At 38.6% G+C, this 21567-nt stretch overlaps 1 protein-coding gene across 4 annotated transcripts in view; it reads left to right on the top strand.

Annotated features, from left to right (window-relative positions):
- The window catches only part of nphp1 (nephronophthisis 1), a 119404-nt gene that overhangs the window by 21139 nt on the left and 76698 nt on the right, over nucleotides 1-21567 (top strand). For all 4 annotated transcript variants that reach the window (XR_010805359.1, XM_066696961.1, XM_066696960.1 and 1 more), the window contains exons 5-9: nucleotides 1869-2046; nucleotides 5235-5336; nucleotides 8783-8877; nucleotides 20424-20469; nucleotides 20968-21052. Coding sequence is in view for 3 of the 4 variants with exons in the window: in XM_066696961.1 (XP_066553058.1) it covers nucleotides 1869-2046; nucleotides 5235-5336; nucleotides 8783-8877; nucleotides 20424-20469; nucleotides 20968-21052 (506 nt within the window). In the remaining variant the exon portion in view is untranslated. The remainder of the gene's footprint in view (nucleotides 1-1868; nucleotides 2047-5234; nucleotides 5337-8782; nucleotides 8878-20423; nucleotides 20470-20967; nucleotides 21053-21567) is intronic.

The raw sequence follows: 21567 nt of genomic DNA, 5'->3' as shown, positions 1-21567 counted from the left end.
GTCTCCAATTATGTAAAGCAGAAAGAATAAAATAGACACACAAGTTATCTCCACATCAGGCTGTATCGCTCGTAGTGTTGTTTTTGGTCTTTTTTTTTTAAAACGAAACAAACCAAACCCACAATCGCTCTGCTGCTCCACAACAAATGATCTTCCACATGGTCGGGTTTCACAGACTAGCATGTAGTCAGTAGCATATGTGCGAAACTAGCGCACTGGAAATAGCGTACCAAGGACGAAATCTATGATGTTTTGAAATCCGTAACAGCTCTAAAGTGGGCTAGCGTTAAGATCGACCCATGCGCTAATAGAATAGAATAAGTAACTTGACGTACGCAGGTATGGCATGGTACTGTGTGAGGGTTTTCATTTGACATACGTGCGTACGTCAAGTGGTTAATAGCTAACAAGTGCAGACAACATGCTCTGAAGTCATAGGTAAGCGCTAAAGAGGCAAAGCAGAAATCACAAATAAACAACAGGAGTACTAGCAATGTAAAAGCAAGCAGTATGATGGAACAATAATATAAAAGACAGATGTGTCTTGAGTGATCGCTGGAAGGTGGTTGGGGACTCTGCTGTCTTGGCCTCAGTGGGAAGGTTGTTCCACCACTTAGGCGCCCAAGATGAAAAGGAGTGGGTTCTTGAGGAAGGGGGTTGGAGACTAGGCAAAATTAATCATCTGGCGGAGGAGGACTGGAGAGGTCTGGATGGGAGATGTATGGAGAGATGAAGGTTCGAAGGTAGCTCGGTATAGTCTGCTTGAGCCAATTATAGGATAGGGTCAATGTCTTGAACTGGATGTGAGCCGAGATCGTGAGCCAATGGAAGGAACATAGCAGTGGAGTAGCATGTGCAAATTGGGGCAGAGAGAACACCAGACGAGCAGCAGAGTCCTAGGTTCATGGTGTAAGAAGAGAGAGAGACTATTGAAGATTCTCAGGGAATTTAGATGGAGAGATCAGCAGAAGATGAGGAGGGGGGAAAGAAGAGGAGATCAGATTTGGAGAGGTTACGCTTGGGGTGGTCCAAGTGCATCCAGAATAGCTGACCGACAGGAAGATAAACCAGAGGGGGGTGGGGGTCAGAAGATCTGGGCTTCATCTGCATTAGAAATAATATGAGAAACCATGGGATGTGATGAGGGGGCCCACAGAGTGTGTATATAGAGAACAGGGGGGGTACATGTTTGTGGATTTGAGGCCTTGGAGCAGAGAGGAAAGATCGATTAGTAGGAGATTTAGGCAGAATGGGAGGGGATGGGGGGGCTGTTGAAGAGCTTGCTGTCTGTGATTTTAGCAGAGAACATGGAGGAAAAATCATCAGGAGAGATGGAAGAAGTAAGAGGAAGGTGAGGAGGCGAAGAGGGAGGAGAAGCACGTGCACAGGCTTGTAGAGGGGCAGGTACTCAAGTAGGAAAAAGGGCACCCCCCTATTATCATATGCTATTAAACCTGCTCTACTTTTGAAACATTTCCACTCTCAATGATATGTCGTTGGGTCCGCAGGGTTTCAGAATCTGGCTGTATGATCTCCCACAATACTGTATACAGCTGCCCCGGCTAATTTTGTTCCCTGTGCAACAGCTATTAGCCGTGCCCCCCAACCCTGGCGTTTCCTTAGAAACGGAGACACCATTCCAAAATCGTGGGAAGTAGAGCCATTGACCTTGCAGGTTAAACAAAGCAATCACACCTTTGACTCTGTGAAACTTAAGCTGGATTCTATCTAGTTGACCCTCTTGGCTTTTCTATACCTTCCATACCAAAGGCTATACCTTTGTAATCTCAAGCATAAAGGTGCATTCAGTCTTGAGGTAACATTTTTCATTTAATGACTTTTTATTCTGTTTTATTTTTATTGTTTAGTACAAATGAAAGAAAACCAGGTACTTCAGAAGAAGATGATGAAGAAGGAAATGAAGAAAGTATTCAGGAGGAAGAAGAAGAAGAAGAAGAAGAATCTGATGAAGAGGAGAATTTGGATAATTTATTTATTGCGGTCACTGACTTCAGTGCCCAGCTAGAAGGGGATCTAGCAGTTAAGGTAAATGTGGGGAAGATTACATTGATGGATCAGGAATATTATAAAATAAAAAATAAATGCCTTCAGTGTTTCCCACAGGATTTTGGGAAACTGTGGTGGGGAGACCCGAACCCTCTAGCATTTTATAAATGTTGTAACAATTTGCATGATATTTATATAGTTGGAATGGAATAAAATGGAATAAACCATATAAGAATAATATAACACGAAAAGGTTACCAGGATATACACAGAAATATAAGACTCCCAACTACACCCTGTGCCGACTAGCCCCATAACATTATATCATCAGACTTAATTATATCAACGGTAGGTGGTAAAGAATCACAACTCTAGATGGCATACATATATAAAGCAATTTCTATTAATGATCAGCATTAGCACATAGCACATAGATTACACAGGAAACAGTTTCATGTTGCCTGCCCCCCTAAAGTTCTATCAGTCCAGAGAGTTTAGACTAAATCACAATAAATACATGAGTAAATACCAATTAATTAAAGTCCATTAAAACCCACTTTTACATTTGTTTTGTCTCTCTTCTCTCTGCGTCTCTTCAGGCAACTCTCTAGGCGTCTTTCTCTCGGCGTCTCTTCAGGCAACTCTCTAGGCATCTTTTTATCTACTTCCTATATACCCTGGAAGCAAACAAAATTTAGCGGACCGTCACAATTTTAACAGTTAAAAGCATCAATCTGGTGCACTTTGAGAGTTAAAGAGGCTAGATCTGTGAATTCTGTGTTTTGTAAACAATCCAATCTTAAATCATGACCGTCAAGTTGTATCAACTCGCAAGATGTTTAGCCATCAAAGAAATTAAGTAAAAGCTGTGTTTTATAGTGTTTTCACTAGAAAACTAAAATATACCGGGGGGGGGGGGGGGGGCACACACACCTACTACCAGTAAAGTACAAGTCTGTAGCTAACGTTAGTTGTTTTACCTTTACAGACCATTGTAACCACTTAATTTATATCGAATTCATATGTAGTTAGCTAGAGTTAACTTCAGGAATAATGTATGAGCAAACTTGGCCAGCCTACTAATAATGTTTCATATCGCAGTGCCAATATCCACAGTAATCAACATAACTTTAGGCTACATATCACAGTCGGGATACACAGATAACTTTTCTAACTTGATGTTAATTGTCATTACATGAGAAACAGACAAAATGGAAAAAATCAGGAAGATGGGGGTCAGCCAAATTCCTCCATATTTTGTATTTAGGGTAGTTATGAGGAACTATGATTAACCATATAAGATTTCAGGTGTTTTTAGTTTGAGATTTGGGAGCCCCCCTACTGGCCATCCAAAATATCATTTTCAGATCTTAAAAAGCCTAACTCATCAAGTTTTTAAAGTTATGAGCAAAAATGTAGGAGATGCCCCAGTTTTTTTTTTTTGATAAATGTCTTTTTAGAATCTCAGCCATCATTTTGAGTCGAAAGCGAACGTCTGGTGCACGAGACCGACACTCTGCCGGAACAGCAGTCCTCTCTCTCAGGGGACTTGTACCGGTCTCGGTCCAGTGTGAACTGCTGAGTATACACACACCCTCTTTAAGATTAATTGCACACCTACATTGCTCTCAAAGATACGGATAAAAACTGCTCTCAGGTTATTCATTTCAATCTAGGCGTTTTAATAAATTTTGAAGTAAATCAGCCAACTACAGTGAAACTTATTTGCTCTTATTTACAGTACTGTATTATCATGGCGAACCTGAAGAGCTAAAGTTTAAAAAAAAATCCTAAATAAGTAACGTAGAACATGCAATTTGCATGGTAAAGTATACTGTATGGAGTTTATTGCTGTACACGTGTTAAATATGTTATTGGTTTGGGGTTCTTTTGTTTTTATACAGTAATTAATTAATTATAATGCCGTTTTTTTATGATTATTTTGCAGTACGAGTGCAATGCATTGTATTGCTTGCTTGCTCGCAAATGTTTTGCTGACGTTTGTCAGATTTGCAAACGTGTGTGTGGTACAGTAAGTTTTGAAAATGAACTAACAAAAAATCCAGTAAAACTTTAATTTCAAATAATTTCAAATGTGCTACAAACATATTGCAATTCTTCTGGAAATAGATAAGCAGTTTTAACAGGACACAAAGATGACCAATACGTTGATAATAATAAATACATACATGTATATAAGGTTTATTTATTGATTTTCTGTATTTTATACATCAGTATTTTGTTGCAATACTAACAACACTACCAATCCATTTTAAAGTCCTAGGACATTTGGATTGTCTCACACTTACAAATGTATGGTCACACTCTGGCAGTGGAATGCAGGAGGATCAGTCAGGCCACTCTACTGCTGCATTCCAAACTGAACACTCGGCTGCGCGGAGCTGCGTTTCAGTGACGCTTTTCGGCAAACGCTGGATTCGCAGCATTTGACAATGTTTTAGGTTGTAGATAATACAAATCGATAACAATGTATCAACTATACGATCCAAACGTCAGACAAGGGTCTTGTACTATGTTATATACAATGGTTCATTATATTATTACTTTTATTAATTTTTTAAACGTTGTTTTAATGATGCTAGGAAAAGAAAATATGAAAATAATAGCTGGAGATGAGTAAAGGACTGCAGTCATGTCATAGAAGCAAACCATTTTTCCAAAGCTAAGACAGCAGAATTAGACACCCAAGTACATTTTATAGGTGTGCTTGCTTATAAGTCAGGAGTCCAGAGTCCTAACCACTATGCCACACTGCTAAGCAAGACAACCCCCCCCTTCCCCCCAGAAATAGGGAAACCACGGGATACACATGACCTTCTCTCCCAGCGCTTTTTTATGCATGATCACCTTTCTTTCTTTATTTTTGACCATTTAAAGATAAATAATTAGCGCACTCAGAATGCTACAATTTTAATGGTTTGCAACCTATTTCAAATTGCTGAATTGCTTAAATGAACAGAACCATTAGCCATCTTGTGATATATGTAATTATCAATATAATACAAATAATAATAATTTATAAAATTAAATAAAAAAGAATTAATGGGATAAACGTATCTCACATTAAATGGCAAATATTATAAGAAACAAATTATGTGCAACATATTTAAGTGTAGAAATGTTTGCAAACTTACTTTTGAAAAGTAGGTAACATAACTTTTCCTTTGTGTTAAACCCAGACAAAGTTTTGCCTTTTTTTTTCCAAAGAAAGGTGAAGTCCTGACAATTCTTGAAAAAAATCCTGATGGCTGGTGGATTGCTCAAGACTCCAAAGGACACAAAGGCCTGGTTCCTAAAACCTACTTGCAGGTTGGTGCACTTTTTTGACTACAGTACTAGTTAATTGTTTGCATGGGCTATTAAAACCTGTGTAACGTCCTCAAGGACCAAAGGAAAGGATCCAAGTGCAGGCTTAGAGTTGAAGCAGATAATCCGATAAGGGCAAACGATAGAGAGTAAACAGGGACAGTCCAGGTCAATCGATCAAGCGAGCAGGCTAGTGGGGAGATCCAAAAAGGGGTAAATGAGAGAGGGAAGCAAGAGGTCAATATACACGGTAAGGCAATCAAGAAACAATGCTCAGAATTGATCCAGGAGAGAATGCAAGACTTCACAATTATGCTGGGAAACAGAGGGGTTTAAATACTATGTAGGGGAGAGGGTTTGAACTAGGTGAAGGAGTGATTAGCCAATGGTAAAAAAGGAAGACAGAACAAGTGCACCTGGAAGGAAAGAATGTGGAGAAACTGGTTGTGCTGGATAGAGGAAAGGAGAAGCACTAGATTAGTATTCGGGAGAGGGAGACCTCTGGTGGTGAACTAAGGTAGGAGCAGGGGAGACTGTGACAACCTGTGTATCTGATTATCGGTCTGTTTTTCTATTTATGTATCCTTGTAGGTATGCATAAAAAGGGCAAATCTGTTATCAATCTTTTATCAAAAAAAAAGAAAAATGGTTACTTTTCTGCTCTGATTATATTCTTTTAACTTTTGTTTATTGTTTGTCTTTATAATAAACATATGCTTCAAAACAATGTACCATGATGCCAATGTGCTAAACTGGTTTTGCAGTGGAGTCTTTTAAGACCCATTGTGCTCGTTAGGTGTCCATTAATAACTAAGTGATCCAAGGATCCTATCCAGTATATTTTTAAGTTTTCCCAAATTGTCAGTTTCAATCACATTGCTGGGGAGTTTGTTCCAGATTGTAACAACTCTCTGTGTGAAGAAGTGTCTCCTATTTTCCATCTTGAAGGCTTATCTTTGGAATAATCAGAATGTACACTCTGAAACCTGTGCAGTGGAAAAAACAGTCAACCAAGGTTCTCAAACTTAGTTTTTTAATACTGGTGCTATTAAAATTTTCAGTTGGCAGCACCAGCATATGATTTGGTCAGGTCTACTGCATTTCATCACGCACATTTAATCACAGGGTACATTTCATCACCAATTTGGATATTCACCAGTACTTTGCATATTCAGTTACAAACTAAAAATAATAATAATAATAATAATAACTAGTCGAGAGAGACAGGGAGGAGGGGGTAATAATATATTATTAACTAGTCTAGAGAGAGAGAGACAGGGAGGAGGGTGTTTAAAATAGGGTTATAGCACAATTATTGGTGCGTTATATTTTACAACGTAAAACCGTTTATACATATTTTATTAAATTATTTATTAGTTGAAATTTGAAATACATCTTTTACTTTTTACTTTATATAAAGTGAAGTGCTTTGAAATGGCTCCATCTGTCTATTACAGCTTGTTACATCAATAGCAGAAAATGTGCTTTTTAACAGACTGTTAGTGTTGCATTTACTAACCTAGCGGTGTCTTTATTCCGTGTGCCAGTAGGCAGCTGGCTGAAGGGCGAGGGGCACTTTCAGTCTTGTATAGATTCTGAATTGTAATGCCAACAGTAGTCTAAACGCTAACACCAGCAAGCTTGTCGCCAGCCTGACACAAAAGATTGAGTTCAAAATGAAAGTTACCCTGCTAACACACAATGTTGCCATAACATTGTACAACATTGTGGCAATGTTGTGTGTTAACTGGGTATAAACTTGCTGAGCTGATCAGAGGACAGGCAGACGAGCTACAGTGTTCTGCAATGGCCATGTCAATCACCTGACCTGAATCGAATTGAGCATGCATTTCACTTGCTGAAGGCAAAACTGAAGGCAAAACACCCAAAGAACAAGCGGGAACTAAAGACTGCTCCAGTACAGGCCTGGGAGAGCACACCACGGAAGAAACCTAGCATCTGGTGATGTCTATGGGTTCCAGACTTTGCTACCAAGTATGAAACTCACAATTTAATGATTTAATACTTTTGAGCCCCTAAAATTAGGGGGCCACATATAAAAATGGGTGTAATTCCTACATTGGCTCTCAAAAGTATTCCACCCACCTCGGACCAGAATATACTTGAATGCATAAGTAATCACCCCCTTCAGTCAATATTTGGTAAAGGCACCTTTGGCAGCAATTACAGCCAATTACAGTCTTTGTGGATAAGTCTCTACTAGCTTTACACATCTGGACACAGCAATTTTTTCCCATTCTTCCTTGCAAAATTGCTCAAGCACCATCAACTTGGATGGGGACCTTTGGTTCATGTTGTAACGCAATGAAATGTGGAAAAGGGGGGTGAATCATTTTGTCAGCTTAAGGGGTTAAATTTAATTAAACAAAACAATTCCATGATTAATTTTTTATCTCCAATTGTTTATTTGTTCTATGCTTTAATTTAATTGTACATTGAAGCATTAAACTGCGTACATTTTAATAGAAACTGGAAAAATCTTGGTGTTCTAGAACTTTTGACCGGTAGTGTATATTCATGTTTGTGTTGACTACAAAGCATGTGAAAAGTTTTCTATAAACCTGCTACTTTTCGTGATCAGATTATTAATTATTAATTCATTATTTATAAGGATTTTACTCTTAAAACCATAATTAATGTCTTAATTGTGTATGCATGCTAACAATGTATGTTAAGATATGTATTATTATTTTTATTTTTATAACTATTGCCAAGTTGGTGATCACCCCCCAGGATACATTCACGCCCCCCAATTTTATGAATTACTGTCTTAGGAGACTGCATCAGCAATCTGATTTGCTACTTTGAAATTGTGGAATTGTGGAATTATTATACAATAAGAATTATTATTATAAAATGCAAACACAGTAGCAAGGTAGAACCATTGTTTAGTGTCTTTATTTGTCCTTTAATCTGAACAATGTATTGTCAAAGGCAAGTGTCTGGCATCACAATATGCCATAGCCTGGGCCTCTTCAACACCTCGGACATGAAAACTTATCATGTGGAGAGTAAGACGCACCCAGCAGTGTTTCCAAATGGGAAGACAATTTGTTTTGTTTTATTCCAACCCCCTAAAACTCCTTGAGAATTAATATATTATAACTAAATAAAGTTGGCTATAACATTTTCACTATATACAATCATAGTTTAAAATACAATATTGAATCATGGTGCTTAAATCAAAAGAACCTTGTGTTTCGAACTCTTAGATTTTTTTTGTATTGAATATACATGTACGTTTTTGGTTGCTGCTCATTGTGTACTCCTAGTATGTAAATCACTTTAAATTCTTCAGTTAAATAATAAATACATATATAGATGATTAAAAAAATACATGCATACATAAAAATATATATACAGAGACCGTATTACATTCTCTGGGGTTGAAACACCATGTATTAAAGCATTTGTTGATTTACTTTTAGGTTTATAATAAAGATGAAGAGGAGGAGGAATCAGAGACAGAGGAAGAGGAGATGGATGAAGCAGAGTCTTTCAACACAGGGAAACTAAAGCAAAGGTGAAACATACAAATAGCAATATTAATATATTGTTTAATATATTTAAAGCAATGTTATTCACTAATTAAGTTGTATATATATATTTGTTAAACTATAGCTTACTTAGTTTACTTACTCAGTGAAATGCCTCTGCAGTTTGAACACAGATTAATTCTGGTGAACTCATTCATTATGAGAAAAGTAATTAATCCTTAATAAAAAGCAGTAAGATAGGGTTTTCATATTTAGAAATATTAAGTAAAATAAAATTAATACATTATAATATGATTCACTTGGTCTAATTATTCAATAAATAGTTACTCAGTTGCCACTGCAGTAGATACCCAGGAATAATGTCTTTCAAAAAGAAGTGTTCAGGAGAGAGAGAGATCTATTTTGTTGTGTTTTTACTTTCAGAAAGTCTTAACATTCCTAATCGTGTTTTAGATTTGCCTTAATTGAAGTAAATCGTATTAATAGTTTCCTTAATTGTAGTTAATTCAGTCTAGCTGTTGTGTGGTTAGACTAGATTTGAAGGAAAGGTGACCTAGTTTGGGAATCTGGAGGTGGAGTCAGTGAGTCAGTGAGGTGTCAATTGGTGGGCAGAAGCTGAACACAAAGGTATTTAAGCAACTACAAAAAGATAAAAAGGTCAAGCAGTCGAATTAGGGGACAAAAACCAAGAGACAGTGTTTAGGGCACCAACAACTTAGTACATTTAGAAGCATGTGACCACTACAGTGTCCGGTTTGCAGAATGATTGCCTCCCGTTGTCGGTTGAAGTCCTAGAGATCAAGGGCTGTGTTCTTGAGGCCCAGCTTGTTGATCTGTGCTGTATTAGTGATATAGAAGAATTGGTCAATCAGCCCATGAGAGAGATGGTATGCACGCCAAAACCTAGGAGAGTTGAGATCTTAGAGCAGGAAAGTGTAAAGAACTGCTGGGATACAGTAGGTCGTAACCACAGAAAAGAGCACGCACAACCCTTGGAGACAACCAAAGAGCTAGAAATGCCCAACAGGTTCCAACTGCTGGACACCAAGTTGGATAATGGTGGCTCAGAGGGTGACGGGAGGGCAGTTGAGCACCAGAGCACCATGGTGCCCACTCCCCCCCAGAAGAGGGAGGTAGTTATAGCAGGAGATTGGATTCTTCGAGGTGTAGATCACGCAGTGTGTTCTAGTGATAAGGAGACCCACGTGGTATCTTGCCTGCCTGGTGCTCAGGTTGCAGATCTCCCTAAACTAGTAGACGGGCTGCTGGCCAAAGCTGGTCATGGTCCACATTGGAACCAATGACATAGGAAAAGGTAGGACAGAGGTTCTGCAAGACAAATTTAAAGAGTTACGAACTAAACTAAACAGCAGAACCTCCACTGTAGTTTTCTCTGAAATACTTCCAGTACCACATACATGGCCAGGGAGACAGGCTGAGATTAGAAAGTTTAACACGTGGTTGAAATCTTGGTGTAGGGAAGAGGTTTATAGGTTTATGGAGTATTGGTCTTTCTTCTAGGATAGATGGACCTGTACAAACCAGACGGTCTACATCTAAACACAAGGGGGGCTAATGCATTGGGAGAGTGTATGTGCAGAGTAATTGAGAATCTTTTCAACTAGGTACGAGGGGGGCAGAGAGCTCTGACAATGGGAGATGTTCCACTAAGGAAAGAAAATAAAGCGAAATGAAACTGCTAGTAGGAAAATCCTGAAGTGTTTGTACCTCAATGCCAGGAGTATAAGGAACAAGATGTTAGACCTAGAAGCTACAGTGCTGGCGGGTGACTATAATGTTGTAGGAGTGATTGAAACATGGCTTACAGAAAATGATGGGGATGAATACAAGTTGAAAGGATACACACAGTTTAGGAGAGACATGCAAAATCGAAGAGGTGGTGGGGTTGCATTATGTCAGAAATGACATTGAAGCAGAAGAACTCAAATTAGATCCACAAAGATTATTCTTGGAGATAGTCAACATGGATTTAGATGAGGCAGATCATGTCTTACTAATTTATTGGAAGTTTTTGAACACGCAACTACAGCTGTAGATCATGTGAAAGCAAATGGTGTGATATACTTAGATTTTCAAAAAGCTTTTGATAAGGTTCCACACCAAAGACTGATCCTCAAATTGGAAGCTGTAGGCATTCAGGGTAATGTAAGTAGATGGATTATGAACTGGTTGATGTATAGGAAACAGAGGGTGTCAATTAGAGGAGTTGCTTCTAACTGGAGTGAGGTTGTTAGTGGAGTTCCACAGGGATCAGTACTAGGACCTTTGCTTTTTCTAATCTATATTAATGATCTGGACTCTGGGATAGTTAGCAAACTTGTCAAATTTGCAGATGATACTAAAATAGGTGGCTCAGCAGATACAATCTTGGCAGCACAGGCTATTCAGAGGGACTTAGATAATATTCAGTTGTGGGCTGACACATGGCAAATCAAATTCAATGTGGACAAGTGCAAGGTAATACATGCAGGTAACAAAAATGTCCACTATAATTACACTATGGGAGGTACAGATCTAGATGAAGTAACGCATGAGAAAGACCTAGGAGTCTATGTGGACTCCTCACTTTCTCCATCCAAGCAATGTGGGGAAGCAATAAAAAAGGCAAACAGAATGCTAGGGTATATTGTCAAAAGTGTAGAATTTAAAACAAGGGAAGTAATGTTAAGACTGTACAATGCACTAGTTAGACCTGATCTGGAATACTGTGTACAGTTCTGGGCACCACACTTCAAGAAGGATATTGCTGCTTTAGAGGCAGTTCAGAGGAGAGCAACCAGACTTATTCCAGGTCTGAAGGGAAAGTCCTACTCTGAGAGACTGAGGGAACTGAACTTTTTCACCCAGGAACATAGGAGATTACGTGGGGACTTGTTCCAAATCTTCAAAATCATGAAAGGCATCGACCACATCAAACCAGAGGAGCTTTTCCAGATCTGCAGGGACACACATTAATAACATTTGTCAATTTTCAAAGACCACGCCTATTTAACGAGCCCTGCACCGTCGTCATTAATTAAACTTAAAATAATTATATATACAATGGCTCTCAAAAGTATTCACCCCCTTGGTCTTTTCCACATTTCATTGTGTAACAACATGAAATCACAATGGATTTAATCAGGATTTTTTGCCACTGATCAACACAGAAAATTTCCATAATGTCAAAGTGAAAAATATAATCTGTAAATTGTTCTAAATGAATTACAAATACAAAACAGAAAATAATGGAATGCATAAGTAATCACCCCTTCATTCAATGTTTGGTAGAGGCACCTTTGGCAGCAATTACAGCTGTGAGTCTATGTGGATAAGTCTCTACCAGCTTTGCACATCTGGACACAGCATTTTTTGCCAGTTTTTCTTAGCAAAATTGCTCAAGCTCCATCAAGCTGGAATTTTAAAATCTTTCCACATATTCTCAATTGGATAGAGGTTAAAAAATAATTTTATTACAACATTGGAAGGGGGGAGGGGGGTGAGAGAGGGGAGGCAGTCAGTTGCAGAGGTCACATCCTGCTTCCAAGCATTTCACCCTCCTCTTTTTATTAACTAAATAAAAGGATCTGAGAAGGCCATGGTAGTCTATCTCATCAGCGTTCGGTCCATCAATGGCCACCCTGCAGCACACGTCAAGGTGGTCATTCTTGAGCCGGTTCCTCAATGGTGTTTTCACCTGCAATGCAATGCAATCTCTTTCATGCTGCTTCAAACCCTTTTAAGAACATAAGAAAGTTTACAAACGAGAGGGGGCCATTCGACCCATCGTGCTCGTTTGGTGTTCATTAATATCTAAGTGATCCAAGGATCCTATGCAGTCTATTTTTAAATGTTCCCAAACTTTCAGCTTCAACCACATCGCTGGGTAGTTTATTCCAGATTGTGATTACTCTCTGTGTAAAGAAGTGTCTCCTGTTTTCCGTTTTGAATGCCTTGAAGCCCAATTTCCATTTGTGTCCCTGGGTGCGTGTGTCCCTGCTGATCTGGAAAAGCTCCTCTGGTTTGAATCATGCAATCATGCAATGATTGTGCTACCAATAAATAACATTAACAATCCTTTACGATTTTGGGGTGGGGCATGTACTGTATATTGCAGATTACACATCATGTTAACTTTATTTACCAGCTTGAGGGCAGAGAACAACCGCTCAACGTCTGCGGTCTGGACAGGGGCAGTGAGGGCAATGGCTGCTGCCAAGCTGAGGGAGGGATAAATGACTGAGGCCTCCGGGGACACTAGCTAGAGGAGAACCTCCTCCAGTAATTTAGACTGCAATTAATTTAAAATAAACCGAAGTAGTGCCTTAGCTCTGTTTATATAAAATTTCAGATTCACTTAAAATAAAACCAAGAGGCATGCAAAATACATACTTTGTATTAAAAACATAAAACACCCACCCACAGCCTACATTCAAAATAAACGTTTTTTGTATTAACATTTGCAAGATATTTGAAAAGCAGTAGTTAAAAACCATATTATATATAAATAATAAAAAATAATAACCAAAAGTAGCACGGTCCTTACCAGTTTTGTACAGTTCAGAAATGGGACGAGTTTATAGCTGAAGCTTTTTCTTCAGATTCACAGACTGACCCATTTTTATGGAATCCTTAATCTATCACTGGCAGCCTGTTGCATGACAATTTGTAAACATGCAGAATGTATATCTATTACAATTGTTTTTTTATCAACCAATTAAATACTTAGGCATTTTTAACAAAATACACCTGCATATTACCATGTGTATTAACTCCTCCCATTGTTCTGAAGTGGTACGATCTAACATAAGGGATTGTATAGCACAACACTGTCCAACCAGAACATTTTACTGGGTTTAAAAGAAAAGACAATAATGGCCCAACCAGTGTAAGTTATTTAAACAACATTTCTTGGTAGCAAGTGGAAGCATTTTAATGACTGTTACACTGACATTTATTAAAATAGAAAATTATAATTCTCTATTTAGTAGTGCTAATCACTCACGTTACCCAACCATGGCAATCGCCGATTGATGCGCTGACAGTGGCCAGTAAGAAATACATGTATACATATATTCATATTAATACATAGAAAATAAGATGGATTTCATTGGAAACTTACCTCATAGGTGATCCAATTTGAAGGCTCTGCTAGCTGTCTAGCCGTTAATGTCCGGAGAATCAGGTCCAGACAGATACCAGGTGTCCATTCACATATGTACCACACAACAGGAGATTGTTGTGTCAGACGCTTTCTTGCCTACTGGAAATACTCTGTTTGGTTTAGGCGAGGGGTGCAGGAGGCAGGACAAGACGAAAAAAGTACGCTGTGGTTGTAATTCAGCGTTTTTAAGATTTTTCACCAGAAATAAAATGGCTTTTATGTTGTGAGAAATCACAGGAAGTCCTCTCTCCTATTAGCGCTTGGCGCTGGTGATTTTCCTTTGGTTCTCGCTAAACCTCTTTGAGGGGCACCAACAATTCCTCTATGCAGGAAAAACCCTGACCAGTTAGTGAATTGTCATGTTGAAAAGTTCATAAAATATTGGCCATATAATCTACTATTCCCTGTCAATAACATTATGAGAGTTCACGAAAGAGTGACAGATAGCAAATTGGTAGTTTAACCCTTTGAGTAGATGTTGTAAAAAATGCCCCACCTGCCAGCCCTTTCATTTCATTCGAATTCGAACAGTATCAATTGTTATTAGTACATTAAGAAAGTTTACAAACGATGAAATGTGGAAATGTCCAAGGGGGGTGAATACTTTTGAGAGCCACTGTATATTCTTTCATCTTTGCTTTATTGAGCAGTTTAAATCAAGTTGCATACTTGAATACATATTGTTACAAGATAGTTATTTTCAAATTTGTCTTTTATTCTTGGGTGGGTGGATTCGACTTCGCTAGTCCAACAGTAAAGTATTACTGAGATGGACCCCAACCAAAGTTAGCTTTGCACTGGTCAAGTTCACTCATATAATTGTTACACTGCTTACAGAGTTTATTAATTGCACAGGCTGGTGCCAATTTGAATTGACCATCCTAAGAAGTATATAATTGGGAAGAACAGACTACATAATTAAAATGTTAATTACTAATTGGTTATTACGGATGTCTCCAAACATGAGTGTCTTAACCAGGGCTGGCAACTAACTTTTTTATCACTGTCCCGGTACTGTCCCGAACTGAACTTGACCTGTCCCAAAATTAAAATACTTGTTTTTTTGCATTTTGACATGCCGACATGGGTCTAGGTTATTTGCAACACTATTTAAGTAATTTGTGTATTTCTGACACAGACAGATGACATTACATAAACTAAATGTGTTTAGAAAAAGACAGTGCATCTTAATAAAAACAAACATCCATTACATTATTAATCATTTAATGTATTAATTGAACTCTAACTTAAACAACAGTATTCCATAGAGATATTCTGCCCCGTTAAACAACACAACACAACAATATACTCAAAATAATGTGTTTCAGTGTGTTGCCTTTCACTTTCTCTGCTTCACCCTCCCTCTTCAGTCATTGAAGAATGGTCGCCTTGACCTTTTTGAGCTCCACCATTTGCTAACGGCCCTCTCTGCCTTAAAGTCCTCAGTCTCTGGGCCATGTACGGAGATCAGCAACAGACTGTTCATCATGCTGGTGGACAAGCTGGATCGCCAGTCTGACTTGATGTGCTTCATGGCCGAGAACCCTTGCGGAAGTGGCGGTGGACAATTACCTTCAGCTCCAGCCACTCATGCGTTGCAATCGTGAAGGACTTGAAGTCCTCGCATACCTCCAGGATGTGGCTAAAGTGGTGTGTGAACAACTTTAGCTCTTCCAGGCCAAATGTAGCAAGTGCATCAATGTCATCTGGCCAGCTGGAGTGGCCAAAGAGAGTGGAGGCGGCTTTCAAGGTTCCTGTTTCCAGGTTTCCAAAACGCTGAGACATGAAAAGACAGAATTCATCCACAAGTGTTTCTCTTACTTCTCTGAAAGTAGCGTCATCATTTTCTTTTCAACAGAGTGCCACATTTCTGAAGACTGTCTTCTCTGGTCCAACATCCTCAAGGAACTGTTGGAGTCTTGGTCCTGGAGATGTCTAAAACACAATGGAAATAAGTTACTTTTGAGTAAAATGACCACCAGTACACACAAATACACACAAAACAGAATCACAGACACAGTATTGAGTTAAAATGCCAGTCAATTTTGATAAAGATAATTGAAAATATAATGTAGCATTATTAACATTAACAAAACATAACAAAACTAACATTTTGATTCTGTTGTAGCTGCATTGGTGTAGCCTAAATTGTAATTCCTCTTGGCACCACAGGGTGGTATCAGAGTCAAATCAAGATGATGACCACGTTTGTGAGCTATGCTCATAATAAGGCTAGTCATTTAGATACCTTGACATAGCTAGCTAGCTTAACGTTAGCTAGCTCGGTAGTTCTCATTACCTTGGTGTATGAATTGAGCTTATGAAATGGGCGCCAAACGCCAGAGTGCATTGAATTGTCACGTGAGTCTCACAATTGGGTTCCAATAGATTCCATAGTCACAACGTCAGGGGCGGGTTGTACTAACGGGATCTGATCCGATCTTGATCTTGATCTCAATTGTGTTGTACTAAACGAATCGAGGCTCAATCTGAGCTCAGATCCGAGCTCAAAAATGATCCTGTTTTTGAGCAGGATCAGAGCTTGATCTGACTTTTTAAAATGCAGGAACTCTGTATACTTCATCTAGTTCGCCGACATTAAACAGACCACAGGTATTTAAATACAGGCAAAAACCCTTTAGAGGTTTTTTGGGAGGAAGACATATGAAAGGGGTATAGATTAACAGCATGAAGCATATTTAACCTCACAGACATAATTGATCCTGTTTTAGCACCTACATCGCAGCGCAGTCATGCCTTACCAAAACATCTGAAGCTGCATTTAGCTGGTTAAGCACAGATAAACAACGAAAATGTGACTTACATTATTACAACGATTTTTACACTTTCAAATAAACAATATAATATTTCTACTGTTGTGTCTTTATGGTGAGGTGTAGTTTGTGTGTGATTAGGTTTTTATTTACATTATTTTTACAATAATGTAAAAGCTCATATTTCTCCAGCACCCTATTGCAAACTGAAGACGAAAGGTGACTGAGCCGACATAGCAGCTCCACAACGCTTTGAGAAGTGCCCACTTTGTTTTAAGACATTTCTTAAGGATATATCTTTGCAAGCTTTTTTAAATACTCTTGAGTTGCTACTGCGGTGTTGTCTGTTTGATCTTGTCTGTTTTGACTGTTTGATTTGTAGCGATATTGGGTATAAGAAAAGCGCGTTATTATTATATTATTTTTGTAGTTGAGGAGTTAAAGAAACAGTGGCATAGCTTGTGAGACATACACCAGTGCAGGAAACTGAAAAGGTTGTGTACTTAGTGAGGTTTTAACGGATCCAATGGGCTATGTCCTTGACGGACAACTTTTCTGATTACGGACTAATTAATTGATTGTTTAATTAATAAACTTGTCAGCAATACAGCTGCTTAATAATCAGATCACGATCTGCTTCGTACAACGCTTTTTCATGATCCGGATCCGGATCCATTCTGATCCTATTAGAACAACTGGCCCCAGATTCCACTAGCGTGAATGACACAATCCACATATTTGGACAGTGAGGAAGAAGTCAAAATTGTCTATGTCGTATGCCACTAAAAAAACGAATGTTGCATATATTTATTACAGTGTGCATTCCTTTCAGGCCAGGTAGATCATACAACCATATTCTCTTCATACTATACAGACAATTCAAATGTCACAGCAACTCCCGGAAAATGCAACCTCATCCTGCAGACAAGCAGGGAGAGAGTGAAATTTGCATTCTAATATGCCTATGTCCAACATTATAATGACTTTCTTTTTTTAGAATGATTATACATTTACATAACCTAAATAATTACATAACAATTTCTAGCCAGACATCATTGTTTGAAACCTGGACGTTTTACATAGCACATCTTAGCTTGCTTTTAATAGCCCATAGCCAAAATCTGACCATAGTAAAAATGCGGATTATTTTTAAGACTTCCTGATTTACCATTGAAACCTGCATTTCTTTCATATTCGGTTTACAAGACGTTTATTGGACTGTCCAAAAGCAGTAAGGCACAATCCTATAGTTGTATCTTCAGATCTTTCCTCTTTCAAATGTTTTTACCGTTAGCTACAGTAGCCTAGGCCTATCCATCTGTCACATCACATTACAAAAACCGCTCGCATCCAGTGCGCATTTGAGAATGGTGTTCTCCCGATGCGCCGCCATCTACCCGACGAACACATTGCAGCACTTGTAATGTGAATTAATTGTTCATAGTTTATGAACTTTTAAGCTAAATGTGATGATCTGTTTCATCAGCCTTGTGTTTAAACATGTTAGTATGGAACCACTGGTGTATGCATTTTTTATCTCAGAAAAATAAATAAATCACATAACATTGATTTCTGAAATTGGAGTGGTCTCTTAATATTTTCCAGAGCTGTATATAGTTAAACTGAGAAATGAATGAATAAAAACACGTGATGGTGTTTTGTTAATTAATATACAGTATTTACTGAAAACAATGCAAAAAATTAAAGTTTACGTAAATATGTTGTGGAAGGTTCTTTCAAATGTGTTAATGCATCTGTATCGATTTCCCTTTTCTTTATTTATAAAACATTGTCAAGTCTGTTTTGTAACACGTAACCCAGCGTTTATTAGACCCCCTTCGCACTTATTAGGCCAGCCCGGGTCGCCTCAAATTTAGTCCGTTTTTTTTGGGACACCCTGTTCACATTTGCGGTTTAAGGGGGCCTAAGTGCGTTCACATATGCGGGGGCGAAAAATGCATGCCGGGACGCATGACCAGTGACGCATGACCAGTGACGCATGACATTAGGTCTGCTTACAGGTGTATGCGATGTATTTATAATCACAACGTATTAATATTGATGTATATAGGCTATTGTTCGGTTCAATATTTTCATTGAAAGTAATCTTAACCCTTTGCAGCTGAAGCTTTCTAATATAATTTAAAAAATGTGGTTCAATGGTGAATCGAATTAATATATTTCCCTTTTCAAATGTCCATCTTCGGTTCTGCAAGTCTAATAGTGCTGTTACACAATTCACCCGAAAGCGAAGCACCTTTATTAGGATATCTGCATTAAATCACAAGAAATCGTATGCATTAGTATGCAGTCTTTTGCATCGACTGAGTAGTTTGAACTGTTTACATCATTGTAACTCATTACTTAGCCTATAATTTTTAATATATAAAGATGTGAGCTAGCGAAATGTTCCTGTACATTTAAGGCTATAGATCGATATGACATTCAAACAATCTAGAGACAATAATGTGTGTCCTGTGCAGTGGTGTAACCTGTTTCGGTGCTTGTGTTAATTCTCTCTAGGGGCGTGGCATGAGTTGCGTCACACAATGACGCTTTCCACCCGGCCCAGGGCCCGGCGAGTTCATTTTCACATTTAGGTCGCCTTTAGGCCGGGTCAAAAGATTTAGGCCGGGTCAAAAAGCGGGACTAGTTTTGACCTGGCCCAGGGCCGCCTTAAATCTGTGACCCCGTTCACATATGAGTTAAGGTGGCCCTGTGCCGGCCTAAATCTCAAATGTGAATGGGGTCTTAGAGACCAGCTTTTGTTTACATGATTATGCAAATCAACCCGGCGACTATTGGAGAACGGCTGCTATTTGAGACCCGGCGAGTATCGGAAGTTTTACGGTAAATTAGTCTTTTAGAACACAGGGCTGTATCGAACATTTTATTTATTTCGATACGAATTATTATAACCAATGCACTTGCATATTTCTTCACAACCAAAGCATTGAAAATAAAAATACAATTATCAAAAATATATAACATAAAATAACAAGCCATTTAAGTGTTAATTTTAACAATATTTTATTTATAATATGAGCAGTAGGGAAGTGTTCTGCTCCACTGATGTGAAGGCTGTTTGTCTGCCCCGTCTCTAAAACACATGCCACCGCAGTGCATGCTGGAACTTGAGCCGGTCGAGCGTTTACACTGCCAGGATCAAATGCATGCTCAAATCTCCCTGAGAGGTACCTTTGATCTGATACTGAAGTATCCCTTTAATCAAATACCTGTGCCCCCAAAACACAACAGTGTTTTTTTGGTCTTATCAATCTATCTTGTCTATCAAGAGCACTGTACATCTGCTCTTCTTTCACCGTACACTGCCATATGTTTCCTAAACCTCACCTTATGAGCCCCCAGCACTGTGGATATTTTCTGTTACTTTCAGCACCTGTAGGCCTCCCATAAAAAGGAATCTTATCTTACCAACCCCCATATAGTATTTACAGAAAGTGTAAAAAATTAGATGGGTAGTGATCTTACTATAGGTTCCCTTAAAGAAGGCAAGGTGACAGTGTCCCTTGAAATGTTTAAAACCCTGTTGTTTTTAAAAACGGTTGTGGTAATGTGAAGATATTAAGTATTTAAGTATATAATTATATAATTTTGCTTTATTTTTTAACAGTGCTAAAACTTCAAAATGGGATGCAGTGAGGAACGCCGTGGTGGAGGTAAATGATGCAAAATGTACTTGTTATTTCTATAATTGGACAGTAAAACTGGCACTACAACTCCTTCCCAGGTCAATGAAACCTAGTTTGTATTTTCACCCTGAAATCACGTTGGACCAAGAGGCATAGGCTTTCTGCAAAACTGCTCCCTATTTCATTGAAATGTACACTTCATATTATGTTTCACTGATCTTACAGTGTGTGCACTTGAGTTAGTGAGGGAGAAGGGAACAGAGAGGAGAAAAACTCAATGAATGGGACACACTCCAAGCCCAGCTTTGTGGCGTTTATTTTCCCCATAAGCATCAACAAACGGCACAAGATATAAGATGTGAGAAAGCAGAAAGCATACTTTTTATGATCTCCTATATTGCCGATTGTTATGTTACCAAGGTTTATGATTTTAATGAAATACTAAGGATAAATCTTTTTTTTGTGCATAGGTTTTATCAAATGATGTGACTATTTTAAATTATTCATCTGTCTCTTAAAATCCAGATCAGTACAACAGATGTCCTGTATACTATGGGTGCCATTCCCCCTGGGTTCAGACCATCAACTCTATCAATGCTGTTAGAAGAAGGTAAGACAGGGAAGCACAAACATACATGTATGTACAGTCAGGTGACAAATAAAAGGAAAAACCTGAATAAATGAGTGGAGAAACATAACGAATGCAGATGCCTCCAAACAGCTGTATTGCATAATACAATTAATTAATTAATACAATTCTGGGCACCACACTTCAAGAAGGATATTGCTGCTCTAGAGGCAGTTCAGAGGAGAGCAACCAGACTTATTCCAGGTAAATTGCTCCAAGTGAAAGTCCTACTCGGAGAGACTGAGGGAACTGAACCTTTTCACCCTGGAACAGAGGAGACTACGTGGGGACTTGATCCAAGTCTTCAAAATCATGAAAGGCATCGACCACATCAAACCAGAGGAGCTTTTTCAGATCAGCAGTGACACACGCACCCGGGGACACAAATGGAAATTGGGCTTCGAGGCATTCAAAACGGAAAACAGGAGACACTTCTTTACACAGAGAGTAGTCACAATCTGGAATAAACTACCCAGTGAAGTGGTTGAAGCTGAAAG

Source organism: Amia ocellicauda, chromosome 23, assembly GCF_036373705.1.
Source record: "Amia ocellicauda isolate fAmiCal2 chromosome 23, fAmiCal2.hap1, whole genome shotgun sequence".
In the NCBI taxonomy this organism is placed as follows: domain Eukaryota; kingdom Metazoa; phylum Chordata; class Actinopteri; order Amiiformes; family Amiidae; genus Amia; species Amia ocellicauda.
Note: the sequence above shows the minus strand (reverse complement) of the source record. Positions and strands in the feature narration are given on the sequence as shown.